At 49.3% G+C, this 25,354-nt stretch overlaps 1 protein-coding gene and 1 long non-coding RNA gene across 5 annotated transcripts in view; one reads left to right on the forward strand and one right to left on the reverse strand.

Moving 5' to 3' along the window:
* Positions 1-108: 108 nt before the first annotated feature.
* On the forward strand, positions 109-25,323 carry LOC132655160 (uncharacterized). Its single transcript, XR_009592826.1, has 4 exons — positions 109-778; positions 3,806-3,913; positions 24,039-24,175; positions 25,186-25,323. It is a non-coding gene; the product is annotated as an uncharacterized LOC132655160 (long non-coding RNA).
* The window catches only part of Fam117a (family with sequence similarity 117 member A), a 65,924-nt gene continuing 42,379 nt past the window's right edge, over positions 1,810-25,354 (reverse strand). For 3 of the 4 annotated variants that reach the window (XM_060386899.1, XM_021641648.2, XM_021641649.2), the window contains 7 exons: positions 18,469-18,638; positions 11,044-11,139; positions 8,607-8,717; positions 7,999-8,133; positions 6,182-6,383; positions 4,906-5,056; positions 1,810-2,998 (listed from right to left, as the gene is read on the reverse strand). In XM_060386899.1, coding sequence (XP_060242882.1) covers positions 2,698-2,998; positions 4,906-5,056; positions 6,182-6,383; positions 7,999-8,133; positions 8,607-8,717; positions 11,044-11,091 — 948 coding nt within the window. In that variant the 5' untranslated portion in view covers positions 11,092-11,139; positions 18,469-18,638 and the 3' untranslated portion in view covers positions 1,810-2,697. The remainder of the gene's footprint in view (positions 2,999-4,905; positions 5,057-6,181; positions 6,384-7,998; positions 8,134-8,606; positions 8,718-11,043; positions 11,140-18,468; positions 18,639-25,354) is intronic. The other variant, XM_060386900.1, reaches the window with a different exon arrangement.

Consider the following 25,354-nt stretch of genomic DNA (forward strand, 5'->3'; position numbering starts at 1 on the left):
GTTAAATGAGCTAAGGTTTGCCGAAGTGTTTTATAAACTGTAATGAGTATGGTGCAAGTCTGAGGTATTACTAGTCATCACATATATTTTTTTTTTTTCCAGCTCCAGTCTTCCTTCCTCACCTCTTGGAAGTGAAATTTTCAAGTTTATTGAAATGCCTTAAAAAAACAAAAAAACAAAAAAAGACAGGATCTCACGTAGCTCAGGCTGTCATCGATCCTGCTATGTAAGAGAATGACGCTGAACTCACAATCCTTTTCTCCTCTCCACCTCCCTCCCAAGTACTTAAGTGAATTTGTTCAAGACTTTGCAACTCTCCAATGAAGCAGTCCCCTAACAACACACCCCTTCCTATTACTGGGCTCATCGATGGACTCCTTCCTGATCCAATAGTTGGGTCTCCACCTGCTTGGCTGGAATTGCCAAAGCAAGACTAACCCCAGCTTACTGAGTCCCCCAACTAATAGCTGTCCCACGTCGCAGGCAGTCGTGTAGGCCTTGAGGTTGCTGTTCTCTTCCAGCAGCCCTGCTCCTTTGGCACAGCTTCAGGCAAAGGAAGGAAAGGCCGGGCAGCACCACACCCATCACTAGGGACCTGACTCAGTAAAGCTTTGGGGACAAGCCAGACATCTTTCAGGGACAGGAGGACCAAGAGAAGATAGGGTCTGTCCCTTGCCTAGTTGTCTCCTTTTGGGAAGATGAATTCCCACGTGTTTACTCTCTTGCCCTTTGCCCTACTGAATCAGCGGACACTTCCAGGGAACCAAACAGTAACTGGGTGAGTCTTGGATTCCATTTCTGCCTTTTTATTTACCAACTGAGATCTCAAACAATTCACTTGACTTGGATGGTTTTCCCATGTGAAATCAATGGCAATATAATAACCAGCAGGAGAGCTCTGTGGTCAGACATCACCAGCTGTGATGGATTAGGGTTCTAATCCTTACTCCCCCACCCCCATCCCACAAGTTGGTATGGTCTTTTTGGAAAAAGTTAATCTTTTTGACCCTCCTTCACTCATGGAGTGGTCCTTATATTTCTCTTATCCAATGATTGTCATATTTTCAATGACATTTCATTTAAAGCCCCTAATTTGGTTTGCTGGTGACTACCAAACCAATGGATAGTAGCTGGAACAACATGGCCTACGGGTCATTCCTGAGATCTTCTGAGACAGATGTAATTGTGCTCATTAGGGTAAACTTGCCACCCAGTAGAATGGAAATTGTCTTTTGTGGAAATGTTTCGTAAAGTCCACACACTAACAGAACGCTGGGATGGCAATTCCCACTTTTCTCAAATATCTAAGAGCTCTTACAACGGAGAGGCTTTCATAGAACAACAACGGTTTCTCTGTCCCCTCTAAGGCTGCAAACTATGCCTTGGGTACTCACCGAGATATGGATAAGCATGGTGGTGAGAACTTTAACACTGTCCTAGCAGAATGTTATGCCCTGGTCTCGTTGCCTTGCCAATGCAAGGAGTACCTGCAATGTCAAACTGTCTCCCCTCGGTTGCCCTCATGTTCTCTCTCAAGTTCACCGACTCTTATTAGGATGGGCCCCTCCCCTCGTGACTTCCGTATCTACTCGCAGGGCACAGCATGCTCTCCATTCTAGACAGGACTTCATGTGTCTACTGTTAGTGTGTCTTTGTGAAGAGTCTCTAGCAAGGCCCATGCACACAGCAACTAGACCGTTGTGTGTGTTAAATGGAGACTCCTTCTCTTGAAAACAGACTGAAGTGACAGATAGAATACCTTCCATGCTGCCCCACTCCTCCCACCCCAGGTATTCAGGAAGCTCAAACTGCTGGAATACTTATTTATTTAATCTAGTAACATCAAGATCTGAAAAAACAAAACGAAACCAAAAAAAAAAAAAAAAAACTCTAAACACAAGGTAAGAAAACTTGAACATTAACATTCTTCAATTTTGTGTAAGCTTTGCAGTACAGAAAATATACAAACTTCAAATAGCTGCAAAAATAGTGTCTTTGGGAGAAAATAGAGTTTCTACATCGATACAAGAAAAATAGGCATTTTGCTAATCCAACCCAACCCTGGGGCAGGTGGAGGGTCCGGAGCCACTGCATGCCCCTGAAGGAATGCCAGCTTGCCCTCTTCCCACTATCCACTTTGGGCTGGGATGCTGCTTAAGACAATCTTTAGTCAGGGTAAAAGTGAGATGAAAATGCCACTTGGGAAATCTCATGGTCCCCTTCCGACAGCTGATTGGTCAAGGGTTCTGGCCCTGAGGACCATTTCTGGTCAGCTCCTCTAGGAGGGAGCCATCTGGTCCCCTCTTCTGCGTCTCTAGAGGTGGAGCTGTAAGGAAGCCTGTGGCATCTCCCCTCTCAGTCACAGCCTACTTGTTCCATGACAAGAGCCTCCTATAAGTCATTTGAGCTCACACGCTAGGCTAGAAGACTCAAGATCTTCCAGTGAATAAGGGAAGCCGTAGGTACACAAGTGTAAGTTTGTGAGCTGCCTAGCTGCTAGTGGAAAAGGTAAGTCTCCTCCCTTTTGGAGGAGCTGATGTCCACCAAAGGACCCGGGACTTTGACACAATAAATGAAAGTGCTCAAAGGCCAAGAGGGAAGGGCTCCTCCATTGCCCAGCTTGGAAAGCTAATGAGGAGCTTGCCACCAAGGCACTAGTCTCCATGGTAAAGTGTGTGTAGGAGGGGGCAGGGGCACTCAGACTACCAAGGAGCTCTGGAAAAGCACAGACTCTTCTGACGGTGGGGTGCGCTGCCATGGTTCGAATGGCAGTGAGGAGGCCTTAGAAGCTTCTGGATCCTTCCGAGGTGGTGCCCTGGGGCTGGAGGGGGGAAGGGGGGAGCCAGGGCTGGAAGGGCAGTTACGGAAGATGAAGCCCATGCTGGGGAAAAGGGGCTTGATCAAGTTGACAGGGCAGAAGGCAGAGCCAGTCGGGTTGAAATGGACTTTGTTCTTGTCAGGACAGGAAGTCAAGAAGGCCAAGTCAGGACCTGGGGACCTGAGGGATGGAGAGAGACACAGACACATAAGTACACAGGGTAAAAAAATAGTCAGTGAAAGAAAGGAGATGCTGGGCGAGGTGGCGCATGACTGTAATCCCAGCACTCAGGAAGGCAAAGGCAAGGGGATCACTGTGAGCTCCAGGTCAGCCTGGCCAGGGCTATAAAGAGAAAGCTTGCATGACTGTAATCCCAGCACTCAGAAAGGCAAAGGCAGGGGGATCACTGTGAGCTCCAGGTCAGCCTGGCCAGGGCTATACAGAAAAACCCTGTCAAAAAAAAAAAAAAAGAAAAGAAAAGAAAAAAGAAAGAAAGAAAGAAAGAAAGAAAGAAAGAAAGAAAGGAAAGGAAAGGCGAAGAAAAGAAAGGAAGCGTGGTCCCTGTTCAGGAGGACAGTAACCTGGCCAAACCCAGCAAAGCTCTGCACTTTTCAGGCCCCTGAGGTCTAATTGCTGCTGTAGTGAATTTTGCCTGAAGCAAGATTCTCAGTCTTAGCTCTGTTGACATCTGGGGTTGAACAATTTCCTGTTGCAGGGAACATGGTAGACCACACTGCCCTGCATGTCACAGGACATTGAACAGCATCCTTGGACCTCACCAACCAGGTATCAGCAGGAGAGTGTCTGCTTCACCCTAGTTATGACAACTAAAAATGTGCCTTGGGCTAGGGAGGAATGTGCAAGGCCCTGAGTTCTATGGCCCAATACAGAAATATATACATCTAAGGAACTTCCCAGTAGGAAAGTTGCTGAAATAAAAAATCCCACTTCTTAGGAAATAACTGATCAACACTGCCTTTCTTAAAGGTCTAATGCAGAGTGGGAAGCCAGAGATGACTGTGAGACTGCCTCTAGCTTCATGAATCTATGACAGAATGGGGGCCAGTCACGGCCTCACTTCCACTCGAGTTTCTGGTGAGTGAGGGAAGCTAGAAGAACCCAGCCTGCATAAGCTATGAGGGAAAGCCTCTTTCCTCCACAACGCTTCAGAGGACCAGAAGCCGGAAGAACACCAGGCGGCAGTGGGAACAGTAACAAAGTCCTGCTGACAGAGGTTCTTCCAGAGCCCACCACCATGGCTTACCCTCTCCCTCAGTTTAGATATAAATGGTGCCCTCAATGCCCCAAGCCCAGACCTAGCCAAATCTCTACTCCCACACCATGACTAAACTTCCTGGCTGCTATCGAAACCACAACTTCCAGTGTGAATCTGCCCAAATGAATATAAAGCTGCAGGAGAAAATAGAGCAAGCTCTCCCAGGCCTGCAAAGGGGGCTGGGTAGCCTCTGGAAAGGCTAAACTCAAACCCACACAGATGGTAAGAGATCAGTGGATGGCCTCTGAACCACCCAATATGACTGAAAAATATTCCAAAGTTCTTTCTTGCAAGCATTCAAAATTTCTCTCCAGAAGAGTTAACACTAGAACTGAACAGCCAGAGGGTAAAGAAATACTGGTATGTTCATTCTCTCTCTTTCTCTCTCTCTCATTTATTCATATTCATCCTCTGTCTCTGCACTCCTCTCTTTCTGCCTCTCTGTCTCTCCCTCTGATTATGGTTTAGCAAGTCCTCACACTTTCCCCACGGATGGTAGAAAAAAAAAAAAAAAGAAAGAAACAAAAGGCTTAGGTTTCAGATCTCTTTCCCTTTCAGCGCCTGCTGCGCTTGTGGCTGGCATGTGGGCAGAAAGCAGGTTTCTATGGAGATAACGATAAGCAAAGATTTAAGTGCTCAGAGTAGGTAATGTCAACAAGTTTGATCATGGAAAATTTGCGAGACTGATGGTCTGACAACACCTCTAGACTGAGAGGCTGGAGCCTGGAGAAGGACCTGTCTGGTGGGATGACATGAGCGCACCCTCCTTGCTGTCCCTCCCTCCCATGCCTCATCCACGGGATGTACTCACGTGGCCTCCTCAAATACACGCACTCTCTCACAGCCTTCCGGGGGCTCCCGTTTGAAGACATAGCTGTGATTGGGCCGAGGGGAGGCAGCGAAGGCAAGGACTGGAGATGGGCTGCTATCTTCTGGGAAGGCTGGGCGGCCTGGAGAGGAGGCTACAAACAGAGAGAGCAGCGCTGAGTCAGTGGAGACAAAGGAAAACCTCTACTGTCCTCAGCCCAAGTCTTCTGTATTATGGCTCTGCTATTTAGGCTGGTGTGTTTCATGCTATGCCATTGGGGATGTGGGGGGAGCAGTGGGGAGTAGCTTAGCTGTAGAGCACTTGCTAAACAGTATGAGGCTATTCCCAGCAGCACCACCAAAGGGGACAAAAGTTGTTGAAAGACTCTTTTCAATCCTGTATACCCAGCAGCCAAAAGAATGCCTGGATCTCTGACATAAGGGAAACACCTGCTGTCCTTCTGCCTTCTCCTGGGGCCAGTGCCCTACCTGAGAAATACCATAGCTTCATCCTGTCTGCATCTGGGGAAAGCACTCCCCTCCTTGCAGAATGTACTCCTGTATTAACTCCAAGAAGCAACCTTGGCTCTACCCCACCCAGAGGATAAAATTTCTCTCACTTTCCATCCTGTGATTTGCACGATGAGAAGGCTGCAAATATTGACTTTCTCTGTGTTTCTCTTACATTTATTCCTCCTCATCCTGTGCTCTGTTTATTTCCCTGTGTGTATTGTCAGATCGTGCCCTTGACTAGCCTACCTCATGAGGTTACTGTGAGCAGCAATGGTGTGGGCAACAGTATTTTCTAACACAGGGTGTTAGTAGGATTCCTGCCTTACTCTAAGTGGACAGCCAAGTCATGAATGGGAGAAACTAGGGATTCAGAACCAGAAGGTTAAGATGTCAAGTCCAGGTTAAGCATGCAGGACCCTGAATAAGAGACATTTTCTTATGTAATTTATAACAGCTTTGAAGCTGGATATGAGTCAAGGGGACCCTTAAACAGAGATGCACTGGCTTTCTGCCTGGGCACCCTGAACCTCAGCCAAATAACGGGAATGGGAAAGGTTGCTCTTTTGGGTAAGAGACTTTATAATATAAGCTAGGAGTCAGAGTGCTATAAGGACCATTATTGCCACAGGTATGGTGTGCAGAGCGATGATTCACAAAGATGCTGCTTGGTTCATAACGCCAGGCCTGGAAGTGCTTCCTAGCTGCGGGCAGGGGATCCCCCTTGCTGCAGCCCAGAGCAGCTCTAGTGCTTTGGCTCCATGACTTACCTTTATTACTGGGGATGGCTGTAAGCTCCTCAGTGGCATCGCGGTGCTCCTCACGGCTGGCCTGGCCAGGAGGCTGGGGGGATGCCAGCGGAATGGAGGGAGAGCTGGTCAGGTTGCCTGACTCCAGGAGGAGGAGGGGATGGTCACAGCTGCTACTCTGTGGAGGAGCTGGGGCACGGTGCCCATCAGGGACCTCAAGGATCTGATGAGGAAGGAGAAGAGACTCAGTCCAGGGCCTTCTCAGGGCTGTGACACTGCAGTGACTCTCAGGGAACTCTGTGCACCTTGTCTCTTAGCCTCGAGGACAGAAGAATGTCACTTCCTCAAGCCATTTATTCCCTGACCTACCTTCAGTCTAGGAGAAACTCTGTTTCTCCCAGAGCATGTTTGTTCTTTTTCCTCGAGGTTTCTTAGTCCAATGTACACCCATGTTCATTTCTGTGATGTGATCAGTGCCCCTCTGTGTTCGAGTCTCTTGGACACAAAGGGGATTGGTACATCGGGTGACATAATATGGCAAGGCACCCGGACACTGCACATGCCATAAGTCACTGCAGGACCAACATGCAGGTGGTTATTATATGTTGAAAACCTAGAACCCTCCTTTTTAAACATCTGATGGTATTTGGACCCCCAGTGAACTAGTTGTGTACATGTATTTGGGGCATATGAAATCCTACCTAGATCCAATTTAAAGATCAGCCAGAAGCCAAGTGTTGTAGCACCCATCCTTAATCCCAACACTTGGTAGGCAGAGGCAGGCCAATCTCTGTGAGTTGATCTCTGTGCTCTGCCTGCCAAGAACAGACTAGTTTACATAGTGAGTTCCAGGACAGTCAGAGCTACATAGTGAGAACTTGTGTCAAATGAATGAATAAATGAATAAGTGATCAATCAATCAACCAGCCAGTAGGTAAATAATAATAAACTGAGGCCTATGCCCATCAGGATTATGTGCATACAGCCCAACTGCCATTCCCTAATTGAACTGTGTCAACATAAAAATGTGCCTGAGACTGCAAAAGAGGTAGCTGGTAATTCTGTCTGAGAGTGGGACAGGAAGAAGGCTGCGAATGGCAAGCGGGCATGAAGGCCTGGTGTCTGTATGTCACCAGTGAGAGACAGACGGAGGGAAGTCGTTACTGAAAGTGAAGTGCATGAGCTGAGGTGCATGTGGGGAAGGGTGGCCAGTCCTTAGGGACCAGTCAGCTGACAGTTTCCTCCTAGCTTCGCCCTCTGTGCTTATTTGTGAGGGGTAACTGTAGAGAAGTAAGAAGCCCAGCAGAAGCAATCTCTGAGCACATGTGTGAGGCATTAACTAAACTAGGCTAACGGAGGTGGGAAGAGCCACCATTAGTGGACACGCACCATTCCAAGGCAGGGGTCCCAGCCTGAATAAAAAGCAAAGAGCAAACTGAGCACAAGCATGCACTGCTCTCTGCTTCCTGACCATGGCTGCCTCAACCTCTTGTCACCATGACTTCCCTCCATGATGGATTACACCCTGGAACTGAGAGCCAAAATAAGCATTTCCTTCCTTATGTTGCTTTGTTGGGTATTTTGTCACAGCAAAGGCAAATAATCAACATGCCTGTCCCCACCATGGGGCCTTCCCTGGTGGCACCCACCCACCCCTGCTGCTCCTGTGCTCAAGTCCATTTGAGACAAATGAACCCCATTCATGACTTCTGGAAGGTGGGTGTTCACGTGTTGTTTACAGAGCTACAGCCTGGGAGGCCCCAGAGAGTGACACCACCATCTGCCCTTCTTCCCCCATGGAGCAGCCGGTCAGAACACTCAGGGCAGCCACCACTCACCCTCAGCAGCTCCTCTTCACCCTGCTCCTTCACAAACACCTCCTCCAGCTCCTGATTGAGCCCCTCCAGGCTTCTGTGTAGGCAAGGGCTGAGTCGCAGCACAGGGGATCCTGGGGGGAAGCTGGGAAGGGATGCCTAAGGAGAGGTAAATGAAGCAATCACAAGAAGTCCCTCCACAAAAGCCCCAGCCAGTTACCGGTTATGATTGGAAGTTATGATCATGTCCTAGCTTTTTCCTTTACCATTTTTTCCAAGTGAAAAAACAAACAAACAAACAAACAAAACAGGATAAATTGCCAGCAAGCCCTTTCAGAGGGGTTTTCTCCAAGAGCTGGAGCTTTGAGACATCCAGAAGATGCTGCCAGCGTCACTGCCTTGATTGCACAGGACCAGGGGCAGAGGAGAATGACACCAAGAAGAGTGAGAGGCCCTTCCACTGCCACCCAGCTGAACCCACCTTTGGGCTAAAACTTCTCCTGACCATCCATGTGGCCACAAAGCATCAGAGTGCTCTGTGCTCAGGGCTGCAAGGCTGGAGAGAACTCTCTCCACTACAGAGGCCTGCCATGGAGACAGAGGGGAACCGGTGCTCAGGGGAGGCAGCCTACCCTCACTGCTCCCCGTACAGCATGGTCCCCTTGGACAGGGGAGCTCCGCTCCTTCTCCTTCCCGCTGCGGCTCAGCTTCGTCCTCTGCAGCTGCTGCTTCAGCTTGGTGATCTGGCAGGCAGAGAGGGAGAAGAAAGACAGGGTGAGGCAAAGCCAAAGTATACTGGTTCCTTCCCCTAGGGGAGGCCCCTGTCCATGAAGTCACATGAAAGAGACATGAACATCAATTTTTTTTTTTTTTTTTTTTTTTTTTAAATCTCAGAACAGCTCGGTGTAAATCTATGTACCACATGCATGACTGGTGCCCACAGGATTCAGAAAAGCACACTAGATCCCCTGGAACCTGAGTTACAGATGGTTGCAAACCACCATATGGGTTCTGGGACTCAAACTCAGGTCCACAGTGGGGGGTGGGGGTGCAAGTGGCAATTGCTCTTAGCCACTAAGACAAAACATTCACACATATAAATCTTTGAAAAAATTAACTTTTTTCAAAGGTTTATTTTTAACTGCGTGTGTGCATGTGTATGAGTCTGTGTGTACAGGTGAGCGCAGGAGACCACAGGCACTGGACGCCCCTGGAGCTGGAGTTACATACAGGTGGCTGTGAGCTGTCCAACACAGGTGCTGGGAACGTTGAAGGAACAAGGCATGATCTTAACTGCTGAGCCATCTATCCAACCTGGCTGACAAGGTCTCGTTCTGTGTAGCCAGGCTGGCCTTGAACACAACAATCCTCCTGCCTTAGCTTCCTGAATGCCGAGATTATAGAAATGCGCTGAAAGTGGCATTTCCGAGGGTCAATAAAGCTTCATTTCTCAAATGGTTTTCAAGTACCCCAAAGACCTTGAGACCAGGGGTCTGAACATCCATTCCTCCCCCTCATTTAAAAGTAAACTATAAAGTAGAAAGATAGGCTCTCTAGAAAAGGGGCCACATTTCATCTGAACCAACACAGGGTAGCTAACATGTTTGCAGTGGTGGAGGAACATGCCTGTTGCAATCCCAGCACTCAGGAGGCTCAGTCAGAATTTTTAGTTGGAGGCCAGCCTAGGCTATACAGTGATAGCCTACCCTCTCCTCCTGCCAAAAATCCCCAAGCCAAACAAATAAGTAGACAAACACTTCTGAATATGATTCCTATCACACTTGTAATCCTGGGCCTTGAAACCATGTGCAGGATGCAAAGGGAGCTTAATGGAATTCAGAAAGTACATCTGCTGCCCACTGCCATAACAGTTGTGACAGTCGAGAAAAAAAAAGGGCTTTTGTTTTGTTTTGTTTTTCAAGACAGGGTTTCTCTGTGTAGCCCTGGCTGTCCTGGAACTCATTCTGTAGACCAGGCTTGCCTCCCAAGTGCTGGGATTAAAGGTATGCTCCACCACCGCCTGACTTAAAAAACTGCTTTTTAAAATTATTGTTTTAGATTTATTTAGTTTATGCATGTAAGGGTTTTGCCTGCATGCATGTGTGCCTGGTATCCATGGAAGTCGAAAGAGGGCATTGAATCCCCCAGAACTGGAGTTACTGATGGTTTGTGTGCCAACATGTGGATACTGGGAACAGAAACAGCTCCAAGTACTCTTATCTTCGGAGCCATCTCTCCAGCCCCTTGAGAATGCTCTGTAATTACAGTGCTGGGGACTGAGCCCAGGGCCTCACCCATGCTAAGCAGGCGCTCTACCACTGGGGCTGCGTCTCCCAGCCAAGGATATGCTTTCAGATTGGCTATGGTGGATCAATCAGACCACGAAGACCATGACTCCCTACCCTTCCTGCCATTCAAGGCTTTAAGAACTCTTTACATTTCCTCTTGGCTTTAAGCCTCCAGTCGCTTTCCATTTTCTCAGTACTCTAAGTAACGGGGAGGACAAAAACAGCTTCCCTCTGTAGTCAGGTCAGGGATGAATCCTGGTAAGCTCAACTTTTCTTTGGGCCACATGACATGTCAGAAAAAACTGGCTTAGAAGCCCTGGAATTCCAACCTATGGCTTTTTCGCCTTGGTGTCACTGCCTCCAGCCCTCCTGAGGCAGAGGGAGGGCCAGGACAAAGTATTTAGGATTATTTTTCTCTCCTTTTAAAAGAAAACTAGGTGGATGGTTAAATACTAAATGAGGCCAGCGGCTCCTGATTCCCAGGGCCTTGTTCCCTGTCTTCCTTCAGTCTCCGACTCACTTATCAGAGTCCAGCCCTCAAAGCAAATAAGCCAGCGACTCTCCCAACCAGGATGCTGGAATTCTCAGCAGCCACTGGCTGGGCTTTCTCTAGAAAGAGGGTCTGAGGACCTAAAACCAGGGCCCGGGAAGTCTGGGAGTTAGCTGAAGAGCCAGTCCCTTAGGAAGCTGGCTGGAAGCAGGAAAGACTGGGAGCATAGCATAGACCTGATAAAGCTGTCCCACAGTGCCAGGAGACGGAGGTGGTGGAGAGGGCGGTTACCTCTTTTCGGTGGTCCGTGCTGCCCCATGATGCTGATCGCTTGTGCATACAGAAACTGGCCCGCTCACCTTCTGGCTCTTGCCAGGACAGGGGTGTCTGCAGAAAAACATGCAGTAAGACAGGCAGCTCTGCAGGCAGGAAGCAGCTAGGCGGTTTCCTGGACAGAGGCAGTGGCCAGTGAAGCCTTTGGTTCATCACATCTGTTCATCACCACCACAGACACACCCAGCCTGCTTTATTCTTCCAGGCAGGAACGCGGAATGCCACGTGCATGGCCTCATCCCGATCTTTACTCTCCAGGAGACCTTCCCCAGTGCCCAACAGTGTTGACCTTCTCTCTCTTTTATTTATTTATAATTTTTATTGTGTGTTTGGTATTAGGGATAGAACACAGGGCCTTGAAAATGCTAGGCAAGTGTTCTAGCACTGAGCTGCACCAGCCCTTCCTTATCACTCTCATTCATGTGGAATAGTCTCCAGTCAGTCTGGGAGCACTCCAATGTTGAGGCCAAGTACTGTCCCTCTCCCAAGCAGCTTCAAAAGAGCCCTATATCCTTTATTCTTTCCCCACATATCCAGCAATGCCAGGTGCCTCTGAGCCCATGGAAAATAAGTCATCAGTCAGGATTCCAAAGAGGAAACAGGAGCAAGGCCTCCATGGGTGCCCCAGGATGAAGCAGGTGGCAACCGTGCAACACCGTGCCTCAAACTTATTTCATCACATGGAGGGAGTGCCGGAGACTCCGAACAAGCAAGGAAAAAAAGACGGTTTCAGAAAATGGAGCCAGAATTCTGACTCCAGCACGGATTCTTACCCCTTGGCCTGCTCACGCGCTCCTTCCCATGGGCCTTCCTTGCTCCTCATGGGGAAGGGCTTTCCATCTGTTGCCTTCCCTCCTCTACTGTGTGAATTCAGGGGATCCAAGATGGTGGTGGAGGAGTCCCCATTGAAAGAGGAAGTTATTGGCTCAAAGCATGAAGCTCAAGACACCCAGATCCCTCCCATCACCAACATCCTACTTCCATGCCAAGGGAGGGGCGGAGGGGAGTGCTCCAGAGGGACCAGCTTCTCTCTGACTACTGTGCACAAGCTGCCAAAAACACAGGGCCTGGGAACCAGCTCCTCTAAGAGATCTGCTGACCTCCCCCGAGAGGCTGCTGCACATGGAGAGGGGGAGGATCAGGGGAAAACAAGACTCCTCACCACCCGACAGCTGCTAAGAGAAGCTCACAGGACAGTCCAAGCTAGGACGGTCCAAACAGACTGCCTTGTGCGACAGCTGCATGCAGAGAAGCCACTGCAGACTGGACTGCTGGTCCTTCCCGTCTGCAGCTGCCCATAAGTGGGACCTTTACCAGGCTGTGTGCTATAGCCAGGATGAGACAGCTGGCATCACCGTAGAGCACATCCTCAGGTTCATTCCCATCACTCTCCCTTTAGGGAATGTGCAGCCAGGAATGCAATCATGTATCCCAAAGCCCTTGGGTGACACTGGCTCTGGAAACCAAGAAGCTGATCTCCTTCCAAATGCCCATTTCTCTCTAACCCAGGGTCTCAGACCTCAGAAGAGCTACTCGGGCTGGCAGGGAGGACACAGGACTCCGCACACAGACACACACATGTCCTGGTACGCCTAAGCCGAGCTCACAGATCACCAGTGCTGCTAGTATAGTTGAGCCCCATACATCCCTGTCACCTCTGGAAAAGGAGCAAAGACCACAGACGAGATGACAGAAGCTGAGAGGATGGCATTAATTCCTCACCTCTGAGAAGGTACTATGCTCACCGTGGATGGCGAAAGAGAAGAAGCACACTGTAGGTCAGGCTGCAACTGGCCACTAACACCTCTTCAAATGTCTCAACTACCTTCTTCTAGGAGATGAAGGGGTAAAAGCGAAGTGTGGGCCGGCACAGGAGCAGAGGAACTTCTACCGCCTGCCCGTGGGGAGCATCAGCCCATCCCCCAAACCAGGCAAACTCCTCTCTCTCTCCTTTTCTTTACCTTACCCATCCCACTGGTCTCTAAGCCTCTTCCCCTTTAAGATGGGGTGCCTTGTAGCCGTTCCCAGCCTTGCCAGAGTGTCCTTGTAAGAGAGGGGCTGAAGGAGCCGGTACATGCAGAGGAGAAAGCAATGTGACCACTAAAGCAGAGGCTAGAGCAAGGTGCTACCAGCTAAGAGAAGCCAACAGCCACTGGAAGCCAGAAGAGGCAAGCAGCAGGAAGACTGTATCCTGAACCAGGTGCCATGCACTTGCATGCAATCCCAGAGCTTAGGAAACGGAGACTGTTGGATTGCAATCTTCAAGGCTACGCTGGCTTCCATAGTAAGGACCCGACCCCAAAAAGTAAAACAAAAACAGCCCGGCCCTGCCAATACATTCATGTCAAGTCACTGCAACTGAACCTGGAGACTCCTAGAATCTAAAACTCTGCTGCTTTAAGCCACGAAGCCTGGAGTAATGGTTAGAGCGGCCTGAGGAAACTACCACAGCAGGGCTGCCTCAATTCCAAGCTGCTTACAGGCCGGTATGAGCATCAAGCCTGGCAGGCACGAAGGTCTAGCCTTACGCCTTTCTTACGCAGTGGGCATGTTAAGTAGGGGGACTGTGTACCACGTTGCTCAGGATCCTTCCTAAGCCTCACTACAAAAGTCTAGATCACAGTGTCCTTGGTGGACGGTAAAGTCACGGCTAAGACCCACCTCAGGGAGGTCACCGGGATAGGGTCAGGCCAAGCTGTGGGGCAGCAGGGTAGGTGGTTACTCTAGATGCTGTTTTGTCTAGAGGAGAGTCTGGGCATAGGGGGCCAAAAAGTCATGCTCGTCAGGGGACTGAAGCATTAGAATGGACTCACTCCACACCCTGGCTAAGGGAGCAACTGAGGGAGGGATGAGGCTACCACTTACTAATGATGAGTGGAGTGGCCAGACATGCATGGGTAGAGAACGAATGCCTTGCCAGGGATTCTAAGATTCAGGGCAACATGTGGAAGGATAGATGGGGGGGGGAGGAAGACAGCCTCCCAGGGAGCTAACAGAGCAATGAAAGGAAGGAGGATGGAACCTCCACACTGGACTGTCTCTCCTGGCCTCCAACCAGCTAAGTTTCTACCTGGAGGTCATGACCAGGAGGGAAGAGTCCAGGCCCTCAAAGTCTCCAGTGACCTTGGCTCCTGAGCATGCCCCAATTGCAGAGCTGGGCTGCGTCCTGGGAACACTGCCCACTGTACCTGTTAGAAGTAAAGAGCAGATGGGACTGGCTGGGGAGCAATGGTTGGTCAGAAGCCACATGGTGAGCTCAGTTCAGAAGGGAGCCAGTCCCTTAGGACTCTGGCCAAACAAAAAGGCTCAAGGGTGGTTCACTGGCCAGCACTAGAACTCTGGCTGCAAGTGGCCAAAGCCACCATTTCTAGCTCAAGTGTGACTAGACGACCCTCAGATTTTCCATCATGGCCCCATTTTCAAGTGCTTGCTGTATTATCAAGCCATGGTCCTGGTTGCTACTTTGGAAAACAGGCTCTGTGCCCAAGCCCTCACAACCACAGAGCGAAACAGTTTTTAAAGGTCTGTGACGGTCACGCTGAATGATGTGCCATCACTGAGCACCGAGGCACTAGCTCAGGGAAAGGGAGGACTCCTCACCCTAATGCAGGGAAAAGACAGAGAGGAGTTCCGCTCCAAACATCGGGCTGCCTCCACCTCTGGCATTTGGGATGCTCGGTGATGAGGTCTGTTAAGGACTTAGACTATTTTCCCCCAAAAGAGAAGACAGAGGTAAAGGGTACCTGGGGGAGTATAGGGATGGAATCACAGAGGCTTTACCATCTTACCAACTAATGAAGCAGAGATAGGGGTGGAAAGAAGCAGAGTGTGGGTGTAACCAGGCAGGGCAGGTACCCAAGGTCCCTTCTGTGGGCAGGATGCCACCAGCTGGGGGAACTTTGCTCAAACAGTCATCCCAGCTGTGGTAAGCCCACTTCCTCCCTCCAAAAGAGTACAAGGCTCAGATGCTTTGCACAGTAAGAAGGGAGAGAGGTGACCGCAGCCACTGGCATGTGCTGCCATCACTGGCCCAGGCCTGGGCCCAGCCACTAGGGAGAGACTAAACCCAAAGCACTTGGTGCCAGCCCTGGGTCACCAAATGGCCTGGGGGAAGGGCGGGCCACAGAGGAGAAAACACACTCCAGTGAACCCAGGCAATTCTGAAAAAGCTCCTCTCAGACACAGGACTTCCCACTGAAGATGGAGACACCGCAGGGGTGCTGAGGGAGTGACTTCCCAGTCCTGCTTGGCCCAGGCCAATGCTGGGGACACGTATCCACACCTTTTACGATGTTCTGCCGGGCTCAAAACATGCCGGGCTGAATGTCTAGCTCAGGAGCTGAGCATTTGGCCAGCAGGTACGGGCCCTAGGTTCTATCCCTAACACCATCAAAGATACAGGCAACAAAGCAATACTTCCATAGTACCCCTCCACAGTTGTCAAAGTCACACACACACACACACACACACACACCCTTCTTCCTTCTTAGAATAGCTCTTTTTCCACAATAGACCTTCCCTTCATTTGTTCCTTGTACCTCAAATAAGTGAGGAAGCTAGCTCCTATGTCAACCTCTGGCTGCCTGAGGACTGGCTTTGTACTTAACTGAAACACAGAACTCGGCCAGGAAGGGGATCCTGAAATTGCTGACAACACTGCCATCGACCCAAGAGCTGAGAGTTTTGTTTTGTGTCACATGCATAGATAGGCCTGAGGTGCGCAGCACACCCAGCTCCCTAGTGGCAGGTGTTGTATGTCTGGGGCCTGGCTGACACTGGATTGGAGGGAGCAAGGCCCTGGCCCCTCTAGGAGGTTTCTGGGTAAAGAGCTGCTTAGCCTCGGCCGTAACTGAAAAGCATGTCCCCTGGGTGTGTCAGGAATGAGATGGCCTCCAACCCGGGGCGTTCAGGCACCTAAGAGAGCGGTAACAGGTACCTGCCGGTTAGGCTGGGTGAAGCAAACTATGAAATGCTCCACTGCTGTGGCTAGGAGAGAATGGGCCCAAGTGAAGGGCAGGGTGGGAATAGCTGGTTTGCTCAAAGCCACTGGAAGAGGTCTGACACCCATCCACTCCTAACGGCTGAAAAGCTTTTAATGAGCTCAGGATGCAGCTTAGTGGTAGGGCATGAGTGCTTGCCCTGCATGCTTGAGGCCCTGGGCTCTATCTCTAATACCACAAACTAACTAACTAACTAAATACACACACACACACACACACACACACACACACACACTTTCAAAGATCTAGATTCTCTCCTCCCCAGTCCCTTTTTCCATACTCCCTGAAAATTTCTTCTTTAGCCATCCTTTCTGGGTGATCTTTCACTGTTCAGAGGGAAAAAACACAAGGTCTTCTGAGGAGGTGGCAGTTGAGCCTAGGGCTTTCACAGTGTAATGCCAGCGCTAAAAATGGTAGCTTGTGCCAGGCCAGGGGCCTCAAGGAGGAATTTGAGTGGAGCCCAAACCCAGGAGCAGAAAATTCCCTGAAGAGCAGGACTGGAAGATGGGCAGAGTGCAAACTTAGGCTTGGATGCACTGATCAGAATTCTCTCGCCTGCAGCCACAATATTGACAGGTTGCTAAGAGTTCCTCGAGGGCTGGAGCCCATCCCGGGGAAGAGGAAAGCTGGAGGGCTGGGCCTTGCCAGACCCATGGAGGCACATCGCTGACCTCTGTCTTGCTGTGGCAAGAAGCCCAGACTTGTTATATAAAAGATCTGGCCTGCAGCTGGAGCCGAAGCAAAAACATGCAGCTGAGAACCCAGGCCACTTCACTTGGCCAGAGGACATCTGAGGCGAGGCCTGCCTACGGGTGACCAAGAGAAACCCACATGAGGAGTGGGATGGTCACTCTGTGGAAGGCTGGCAAACAGGAAGTGACAGAGTTGGGGATAAGTGGGCCTGATGCTCCTGAGTCAGTCCACCACTTCAAGCCCCATTCCTGCAGGAAGCTCTCCCTGATTGAGTGCATCATCTGGTCTGAGCCATAGAGAAAGGGATGTGTACTGCCAGGCCCATGAGGGAAAGAGCATATCCTTTTATCTTTTTACAAGGATAGAGGGGAACAGTGCTGGGCTCCCAGGAGGACGCCCACTCCTCTTCCCTTCCCCTTCTACCTATACATCTAGAAAGGACCACTGACGACACCTTACTGTCTTAAACTTGTTTCAATTATTTTTGGTGCAGCATAGGCATTTCTGTGTGAATCTTGCTCCTCCAAACTTTGCCAGACACTGGCCCCATGACATCCCTTGGCTGTCTGTTCACGAGCCTTCGGGGCAGGAGAAACCGGGAGCAAGGAAACTAACTCTTGTTCCCATTGGAAAGGAGTGGGCATGCTAACATTCACTAATAACATCCAAAAATGGATCTCACGAAAAGAAAGGAACCAATGGGATGTGCTGAGGAGGCAGAGTGAGTTGCATGGGGCATGGGGCATGGGGTCCACACCCCTCGGCCACCATGCAGCACGCATGTGGGCAGGGCAGGTATGCTCTACTCAGCAAGCAAAGGAAGAGCTGCCTCACCCCATCCTGTCCTGTTACCTAGAATGGAGGGCTGAGCAGAGCTGGGTGTTCTTCCCTGCATCTCCACCCATCGAGAGAAACAACTTGACTGTTTTGAAGTTGACCGGACTCTGCTTACACTGGCCCCGAAGGGAGCCTTACTCTTAGCAACTCGGCTGCTAAGAAGCCTGAAGTCCTAGGTCAGACCAAGAATTATCTTTGGGCAATTTCCAGATGAGATGACTTCTTGCTGAGGCTAACACTGTCTTATTCAAAAGATGGACACATGGACTGGGTGCTCTGTGGGGATCCCTCCTAAGGGCAGGACTCGTCGTGAAAACACAGAAGGAGAGAAAGCTGGGCTGTGCAGGCCTGGGGTTAGAGACCTGCAGCCCCTAGCTTGGCTGCTGGCAAGATGTAGTTCTTCATGGGATGCCCTACTCCTACCCTTCCAATGGGGTCCATCCTGGTTCAGCAACCTCTTTGGCCACTGCCTGCGCTTCCTAGGGCATGCAAATCGGACTGAATGCTGGCTGTGATTTAGCCCCAGAAAGGCAAATCTCATTTTAAAAATCCTAAACTCCAAAGCCAGCTGCGGAGTCCCCACGTGTAAACCCTGAGAGGCAAACTGAAAACCCCAGCTTGATGTCTCTCTTCCACCAGGCAGGTGGAACACAAACTCATTTTCAAACCCATGTTCACAAAAGAAAAACGAAAACAAAAGACCCAGGGAAATAGCAGAAGATGAAAAGCTTCTATGTACAACCAAAACCCAGGACAAATTTCGGTGACAGAACTCGTGAGTGATGGACCAGCGGCCTCCTCAGCCAGCCCTCCCGCCCATCCTGACCCCATTAGGAGGAGATGGCTGCATTACCTGGGTGGCCTTGTCATTGGTACAGCAGGTGAAGGCCCCATCGGCATCTCGTGGCCACTGGCCCAGAAGGTAGGAACTGAGGATGGTGTCCAGGGAGAATGTACGCCGGACCTGGGGTGGCTGAGGCCTACACACTGACTTTTCTGGGGCCACCGAACACGGGACACTGGCTGAAAGAGAGCACAGCCCGCAACGCCATGACATCAGCATGGAGAAAGGAGTCTTGGCAACCAGCCTCCTCTCCTCCAGGACGCCTCACCTGCCTTGTGTCTTTCCTCCCCTCCTGAAAGAATTCATAGCAGCAAAAGCACATCCTGTCTGACCAGCTTTCCTGACTTCCCTTCCTCACCAGGGACAGTTTTCTCCACTTCACACTGAAATCCGGGGTTACTTTATGCACAGCCCTTGTTCCTGCTCTGTGTCCAGAACTCCAGACTCCAGAGTTTCCACCCTGAGGCTCCTGGGAGGAGCTCTGCTGCTTAGCCTCAGAGCTCCATGTTCATAAAACTAAGCTTTCTCCCCTTCTTTATTTTCTGTCCTCCTTCCCGCCTGCTGCATCCATTTTGGAGCTTCTGCACTGCCCTTGGCTCAATTCATTCAAAAAATTCTTTTCTTCTTTTTTTGTGGTACTGGGGGTTGGACCCGGAGCCTTATATTGGCTAAGCAAGCATTCTACCACAGAACTGGGTTCCACAACTCGACATTCCCCCCTGCCTTTTTTTTAAGATAGGCTCTCGCTACATTGCCCAGGATGGCCTTGAAATGGCTGTGTAGCTCAGGCCCACCCTGAACATCCTTCCGCATGTCTCTCAGACGGCTGGGATTCTAGGTATGTACCACCTTGCCCAGCATGAAAAACTCTCCCTGTTTCCTTCGGCCTAGGTGGTCTCAGGAGGACATGGGAACTTCACGGAAAAAAACCACACAACTACCGAAAGAGGAGTCCAGTGCAGGAGAATATCCAAGTTTGCGGGTCTTCCCCAACCCCTTCTCTGCTTTTTATCTGAATGGCAAAAACACACCACACACACACAAAAGGGGGGCAATTATAAGTGCATTCATTTCACATTGGTTAAAGATTTCTGGGAAATTGAAAGTTGAAACTCAGGGTTGGAGGGATGACTCAGTGGTTTAAGAGCACTGGTTATTCTTCCAAAGGACCTGGGTTCAAATACTAAACACCCACACGGCAGTTCACAACTGTCTATGATTCCATTTCCAAGGGATTTGACACCCTCACCAAGGACACACATGGAGGCAGAACACCAATGTAAAAGAAAGAAAGGGGGAGGGAGAGAAACTCTTTTTAAAATGTAAGGGTTCTGGGATCGTCCGGATGTTTCAGTGGTCTGGGCTGACCCTGTTTTCCATGGCCACATTAAAAACACTCTACTATCTGCTGATCTATAAAGACTCTCCTTTAAACAGAACAAAATGCTTTCACATCTATAGTAATCCCTTGGTAATTTATGTGTATTCAGTACCGCAGAAAGAACTGGGAACTGTGGGTATAAATAGACTTGAAGAGGTTTATATTAAAAAAGACACAAAAAGATTGGCAGTTCCTCAAAAAATTAAACAGAGAATTCCCTTAGGATCCAGAAATTCCACCTCTAGGTATGGACTCCCATGTAAAAAAACAAAACAGAAAATACCCAAAAGCAGAGATTTGAAAAGTTATCTGTACACCTTTGATCACAGTAGCATCAATTACAAAAGCCCCAAACTGGAGTCAACTGAAAACTGAAATAAGCCAGACACAGACAGACAGGCAAAGGTTGTGTGGGTCTACCTTCACGAACCATCTGGAATAGGCAAATCCATGGGGACAAGGAGGAGAGCAGAGGTGGCCATGGGCACAGAAGGAAGAGGAGTGGGGATTTCTGTTCATAGACGCCAACTGTCTGGGATTATAAAAAATTCTAGAAATGGTATGGTGATGGCTGTACTGTAAATGTACTCATGCCATGAACTGTAAACTTAAGATGCTTAAAATGGTGATTTGCTGCCGTTGTTGTTTTGTTTTCAAGACAGGGTTTCTCTGTGTAGCCCTGGCTGTCCTGGAACTCTCTCTCTCTGTAGACCAGGCTGGCCTCGGAACTCATAGAGATCCACCTGCCTCTGCCTCCCAAGCACTGATTAAAGGTGAGCACCACTGCTGCCCAGAGGTAAATTTTACATCATTTCTGTTAGCCACGGTTTAAAATAAGAGATATCAACAATGTCATATTCTTCAAGTTAATTACTTACATATATTTTGACAGGTTTATAATCAATACAAAAATATGTTTTGCCTTGTTCCAGACATTACAAAATACCAATTCAAAGTACCAATAATCTACATATTAGCTATTTTTCAAGACTGTATGATATCAAGGAGTAATTTGTTAACCATTCCTACATTGTTGGCCATTTGGTTTCCTCATCAATGTTAGTGCATGGCCAACCTTTAGTCTTAGTTTTTAACTTAACATCTGTCATGTTTCTAAATCATCTATCTCCCTCAGCCAGCAAATAAGTACTTGCTTCGAAGAACTTAAAACTGACTTTTAACGACAAAAATGTTAAGTATGAATTGTCAAAAAGGCAAGAACTATATAAACCAAAAAAAAAAAAAAAAAAAAAAAAAAAAAGCCAAACTAAACACAGAGGCACAAAACTTCACCTCATCACCCAGAGATAATCACTGTTCCACTGGTGGCTATGGTGGCCCATGCCTTTAATCACAGCACTCAGGAGGCAGATCTCTCAGTCTGAGGCCAGCCTTACACAGTGGGTTCTAGGCTAGCCAGGGCTACATAGAGATTCTGTCTTTAAAAAAAAAAAGGCTATCATCATGTAATCCTTACCTTGTAACGAAACACATACATTTTAAACTTAAAAAATGGGCTGGGTTTTGTGGCACACACCTTTAATCCAGAGGCTCATGGATCTGAGTTGAAGGTCAGCCTGGTCTACATACAGAGTGAGTTCCAGGACAACCAGGGCTAAACAGAGAAACCTTGTCCCAACAAGAACAACAACAATAATAAATAAACAATGGAAGCACATAAGACTGTTTGGCTGTGTTTCCACCTCCTTTCTAAGTCAATATATGTTGACTACGACATACTTTTGCAAGGAAGTTGTTTTATTTTTTGCCACAGTCACTCACTATAGCACCCAGGCAGACCTTGAAGGTTTTGTTTGGTTTGTTTGTTTTCAAAGACAGGGTTTCTCTGTGTGGCCATGGCTGTCCTGGAACTTGACTTGTAGACCAATCTGGCCTTCAACTCAGAGATCTGCCTGCTCTGCCTCTCATGTGCTGGTTGGGATTAAAGGCCTGTGCTACCACAGTGATTTTGGCTTTTTCAACCTCTCTCTCTCTCTCTCTCTCTCTCTCTCTGTCTCTCTCTCTCTCTCACTGTCTCTCTCTCAGGTTTTTCAAGCTAGGGTTTCTCTGTATAGCCCTGGCTGTCCTGAACTCACTTTGTAAACCAGGCTGTCCTCGAACTCACGGAGATCCACCTGCCTCTGCCTCCAGAGTGCTGGGATTACAGGTGTGTGTCACCGCACCTGGCTTCAGCTGGACTCTTTATATAGCCTAATCAGGCCTTAATCACTCCTCCCACCTCCACCTCCCGAGGATTATGGGCATGCACCTCCATGCGTGCCAATACATTATTTGAAATGATCATAAAATCTTTATGCTGAAAGTCTAAAAGGCACCCGATGGCAAGCCTAAAGACCAAAGTTTGATGGCCAGGACCCACAGATGGAAAGAATCAGCCATCTCCTGAATGCTGTTCAGGTTGTCCTCTGACCTGCACTCTCATGCCTTGGCCGTGCATGTGTACAAGACAGAGAGACAGACACACAGACACACACACACAAAGGTGAAAAAAAAAAAAAAAGCCAAAGCCATATGTCAGAGGCTCCATGTTCTGGCCCACTAACCTGTCCTGTGCATTCCATTCCTTCCTCTACATCCCAGGCAGGGCACACTGTACCGTTTCCCACCACTGACCAGGCCTTCCCTCCTCTGCCCGGTGTTGAAATCTGAGCCATTTGCCAGGCCAGCATAACTGCCTCCACCTCCTCCCCAGCCTGCAGATCCTGGGAATCCCCTGCAAGGAGTGGCTCAGGGCGTTTTGGGTTTGCTCAGTATACTCTGTACTTTTCTTGTACTTACTGTCCTCTCTTGGGCGGCAGGTATTTGTGACTCCAAGATAATGAACAGTCTGTAAGGTCAGGCTCTGATTTATCTTTGTAGCCCCCAGTGTGTATGTACGGTGTCCGAGGCATAGAAGCTGGCGAGAACCCAAGTACTTGACTAAAATTGAAAAATCTATAGTAGAACGATAAAGCTTCTGTAATTACACCACTGAGCCTGTGCAGATCCACGCCAGCTGCTCACCTGCCACTTATCTGTCTGTCCCTGTCTGAGGCTCTGGGGGGCTCCAGCTCTTCCTTTACTTTCATGTGACCTTGTTACTACAATTAAGTTAGTGTCAGGTCCACTAGTTCAAGCCTCAGGTTTACCTTCCATGCAAGCAATTCACTTACTCACTATTCTGGGATGGGCTTAAAAAAATGGGAAAGGTGGTAGTAGTTCAACTATTTCTGGGGCTTCTGGTCTACTACAGTAACCAGCTCAGACACTGAAATGCTGTCCTAGGGGCCTCCTTTAAGACGGTTCTTAGGAGCCCAGTGAGAAGGCAGGGCCTCTAGAAAGCACCTTTGCGGGACAGATGGAGAGGCAGGGAGAAAATGTCTGGCATGTAGGCTAGGATGCCATAGTCCTGGAGGCTGCTCCTTCCCATGTCGAAGGGCGGACTGTGACTCCGAGGCTGAGGAACAGCGGTGGGGAGAGGGGTCACTCAGAGCCATCTGCCTCATCCTCTCAGCTGGAAGGCTCTCCAGAGATCCTAAAATAACTCCTGCTTAGGTGACACCTTTCCGTCTTGCTCCGTTACAATAAAGTACTTTGGTGTGAGGTCATCCTCTCCTCTCTCATCAGCCCTGGACAGGGCTACGGAGACTGAGGAGAGTCAAGGCACAGAGCGACAGTGTCTCACGCACGACACCTCACATTTCACAAAGGTGGCTGCATCCTATACCTAAACCGAGCCTCTTTTCCCACCTTGCTCTGAGGTTGCTGGTTACCTGGAGGGGAGAATGAATGCCCTTTTAGCTCCTCTCAGGCAGACACATATGAGGTAGGGACAGACCTGATTTGGGGTCTCCTGTAAATTGTACTGGTTTCCATTTGTTTCTTATGAGGCCTCCGAAGCCTGTAACCGAGGAATCTATCGCCTAGTGACAACTGCCTCCACACTGGTTTTACAGCAGTTCCCATCACCCCTCCTGGCCACCCTAGTCAGTGAACTGCTTAGCTGGGCTCCAGTTTCGCTCACAGTACTGACAGACAGGGTTCAGCAAATACCCAAACTCCTGGAGTTGGTAAGAGGATCAAGTCTCCTTGATCCTACATTCTTCCCAACTGCCTCTGATCAGAATTCTTCATAAAGGCTGTGTGATTTGTTCCTCATATATATATAAAAAATAAAAACAATTTTTTTTTCTTTAAGGAGAAAAGAGAGAAAGGGAGGTAAGGAGAACATGGAATGAAGAAACGCTGCCCTGCCTCCCCTGCTGGCAGACAGACCTGCAAAGATGTCAGCTGAGCCCACCTGCTGGACCCACCTCGCTTTCCCCACCCCCTCAGGTGAGGTCACAGCTGGGCCCTAGCCTTATCTCCACAGCGGCCACATCTCAGCCCAGGGTGCTGGCTCAGCTCCTAGCTAGCCACAAGGTAGAATTACCTCCTGTCTCAGAGTCCTTAGCAAGGCTCCTCAGCCCCTCCCAAATCCCCAAATTCTTGGCATGCCCCAGCCCCTTTGAGGAGACTAAAATGCCATGTTTCTTTCATGCCTAGGAAGTAAAGGAGAGGGCACTTTAAAGAGATTAGATTTTTGACTAGGAAAAAAATAATCTGCCGCTTATTTCATAAACCTCCCCCGAAATGGTTTGGCAAGCACCTGCTGTTTCAGGCACCAAACTGAGTAAGAGCTAAACCAAGGCATCAATTTCCCCTAAAGACAAACCAAAGCCAAAATCAGATACTGATGTGATTCTGTGCCACGCTTAAAGGGGCTGCTGACCAGTGGACTCAGTGTGGGCCTCTGATACATGACGGGGGCTACACAGACAGCAAAGCCTGTCTGACAGCCACAGCCTCACTGTGCTGCGACTACAGCCAACACTGACACCTTCATGGTCCTGCCTTCTCTTGGAGAGCAGGGCCCAATGTGGCCCACCTTACTTCCAACGGATGCTGAAGAGAAAAGAAATGCAAATCTGCTTCTGTCCCTTAGGAAGTACAGGAGAGGAGGTGGAGAAAAAGGAGATTGCTGCAAAGCCTGGTCTGAGTAGGATCTAGCCACAGTATCTGGAGGCACGCGCATTCCTAACTGGGAAGGTGCATCACAGGCCTGGGGATTGGGCCTAGGGCCTCACACACACCAGGCATGCACTCTACCTGAGCTATCACCTCCACACTCTCTTCACTCTTTAGTTTAGGACAGGGTCTCACTAACTTGCCCCGGGTAGCCTTGAACTCAGTCTTTAGCTTCAGGAAGCCTTGAATTTACATTCCTTCTGTCCCAGCCTCCTCAGCAGTTGTGATTATAAGCCTGTCTCACCAGGCCTGACTGTGAAAGTCCTTTCCTTTACTAGGGACAGTCTATTGCTGCCCCGGATATCGTCTGAGATAAGTGGTCCAGGAAGCGAGCCAGGAGGCACACACCTGCAATCCCAGCACACGGGAGGCAGAGGCATTAGGAACATGAGTTCCAGGCCAGCCTTGGCCCTACGGCGATCCCTTGTCTCAAACAAACAACAATCA

This window comes from Meriones unguiculatus, chromosome 7 (assembly GCF_030254825.1).
Source record: "Meriones unguiculatus strain TT.TT164.6M chromosome 7, Bangor_MerUng_6.1, whole genome shotgun sequence".
Lineage (NCBI taxonomy): Eukaryota > Metazoa > Chordata > Mammalia > Rodentia > Muridae > Meriones > Meriones unguiculatus.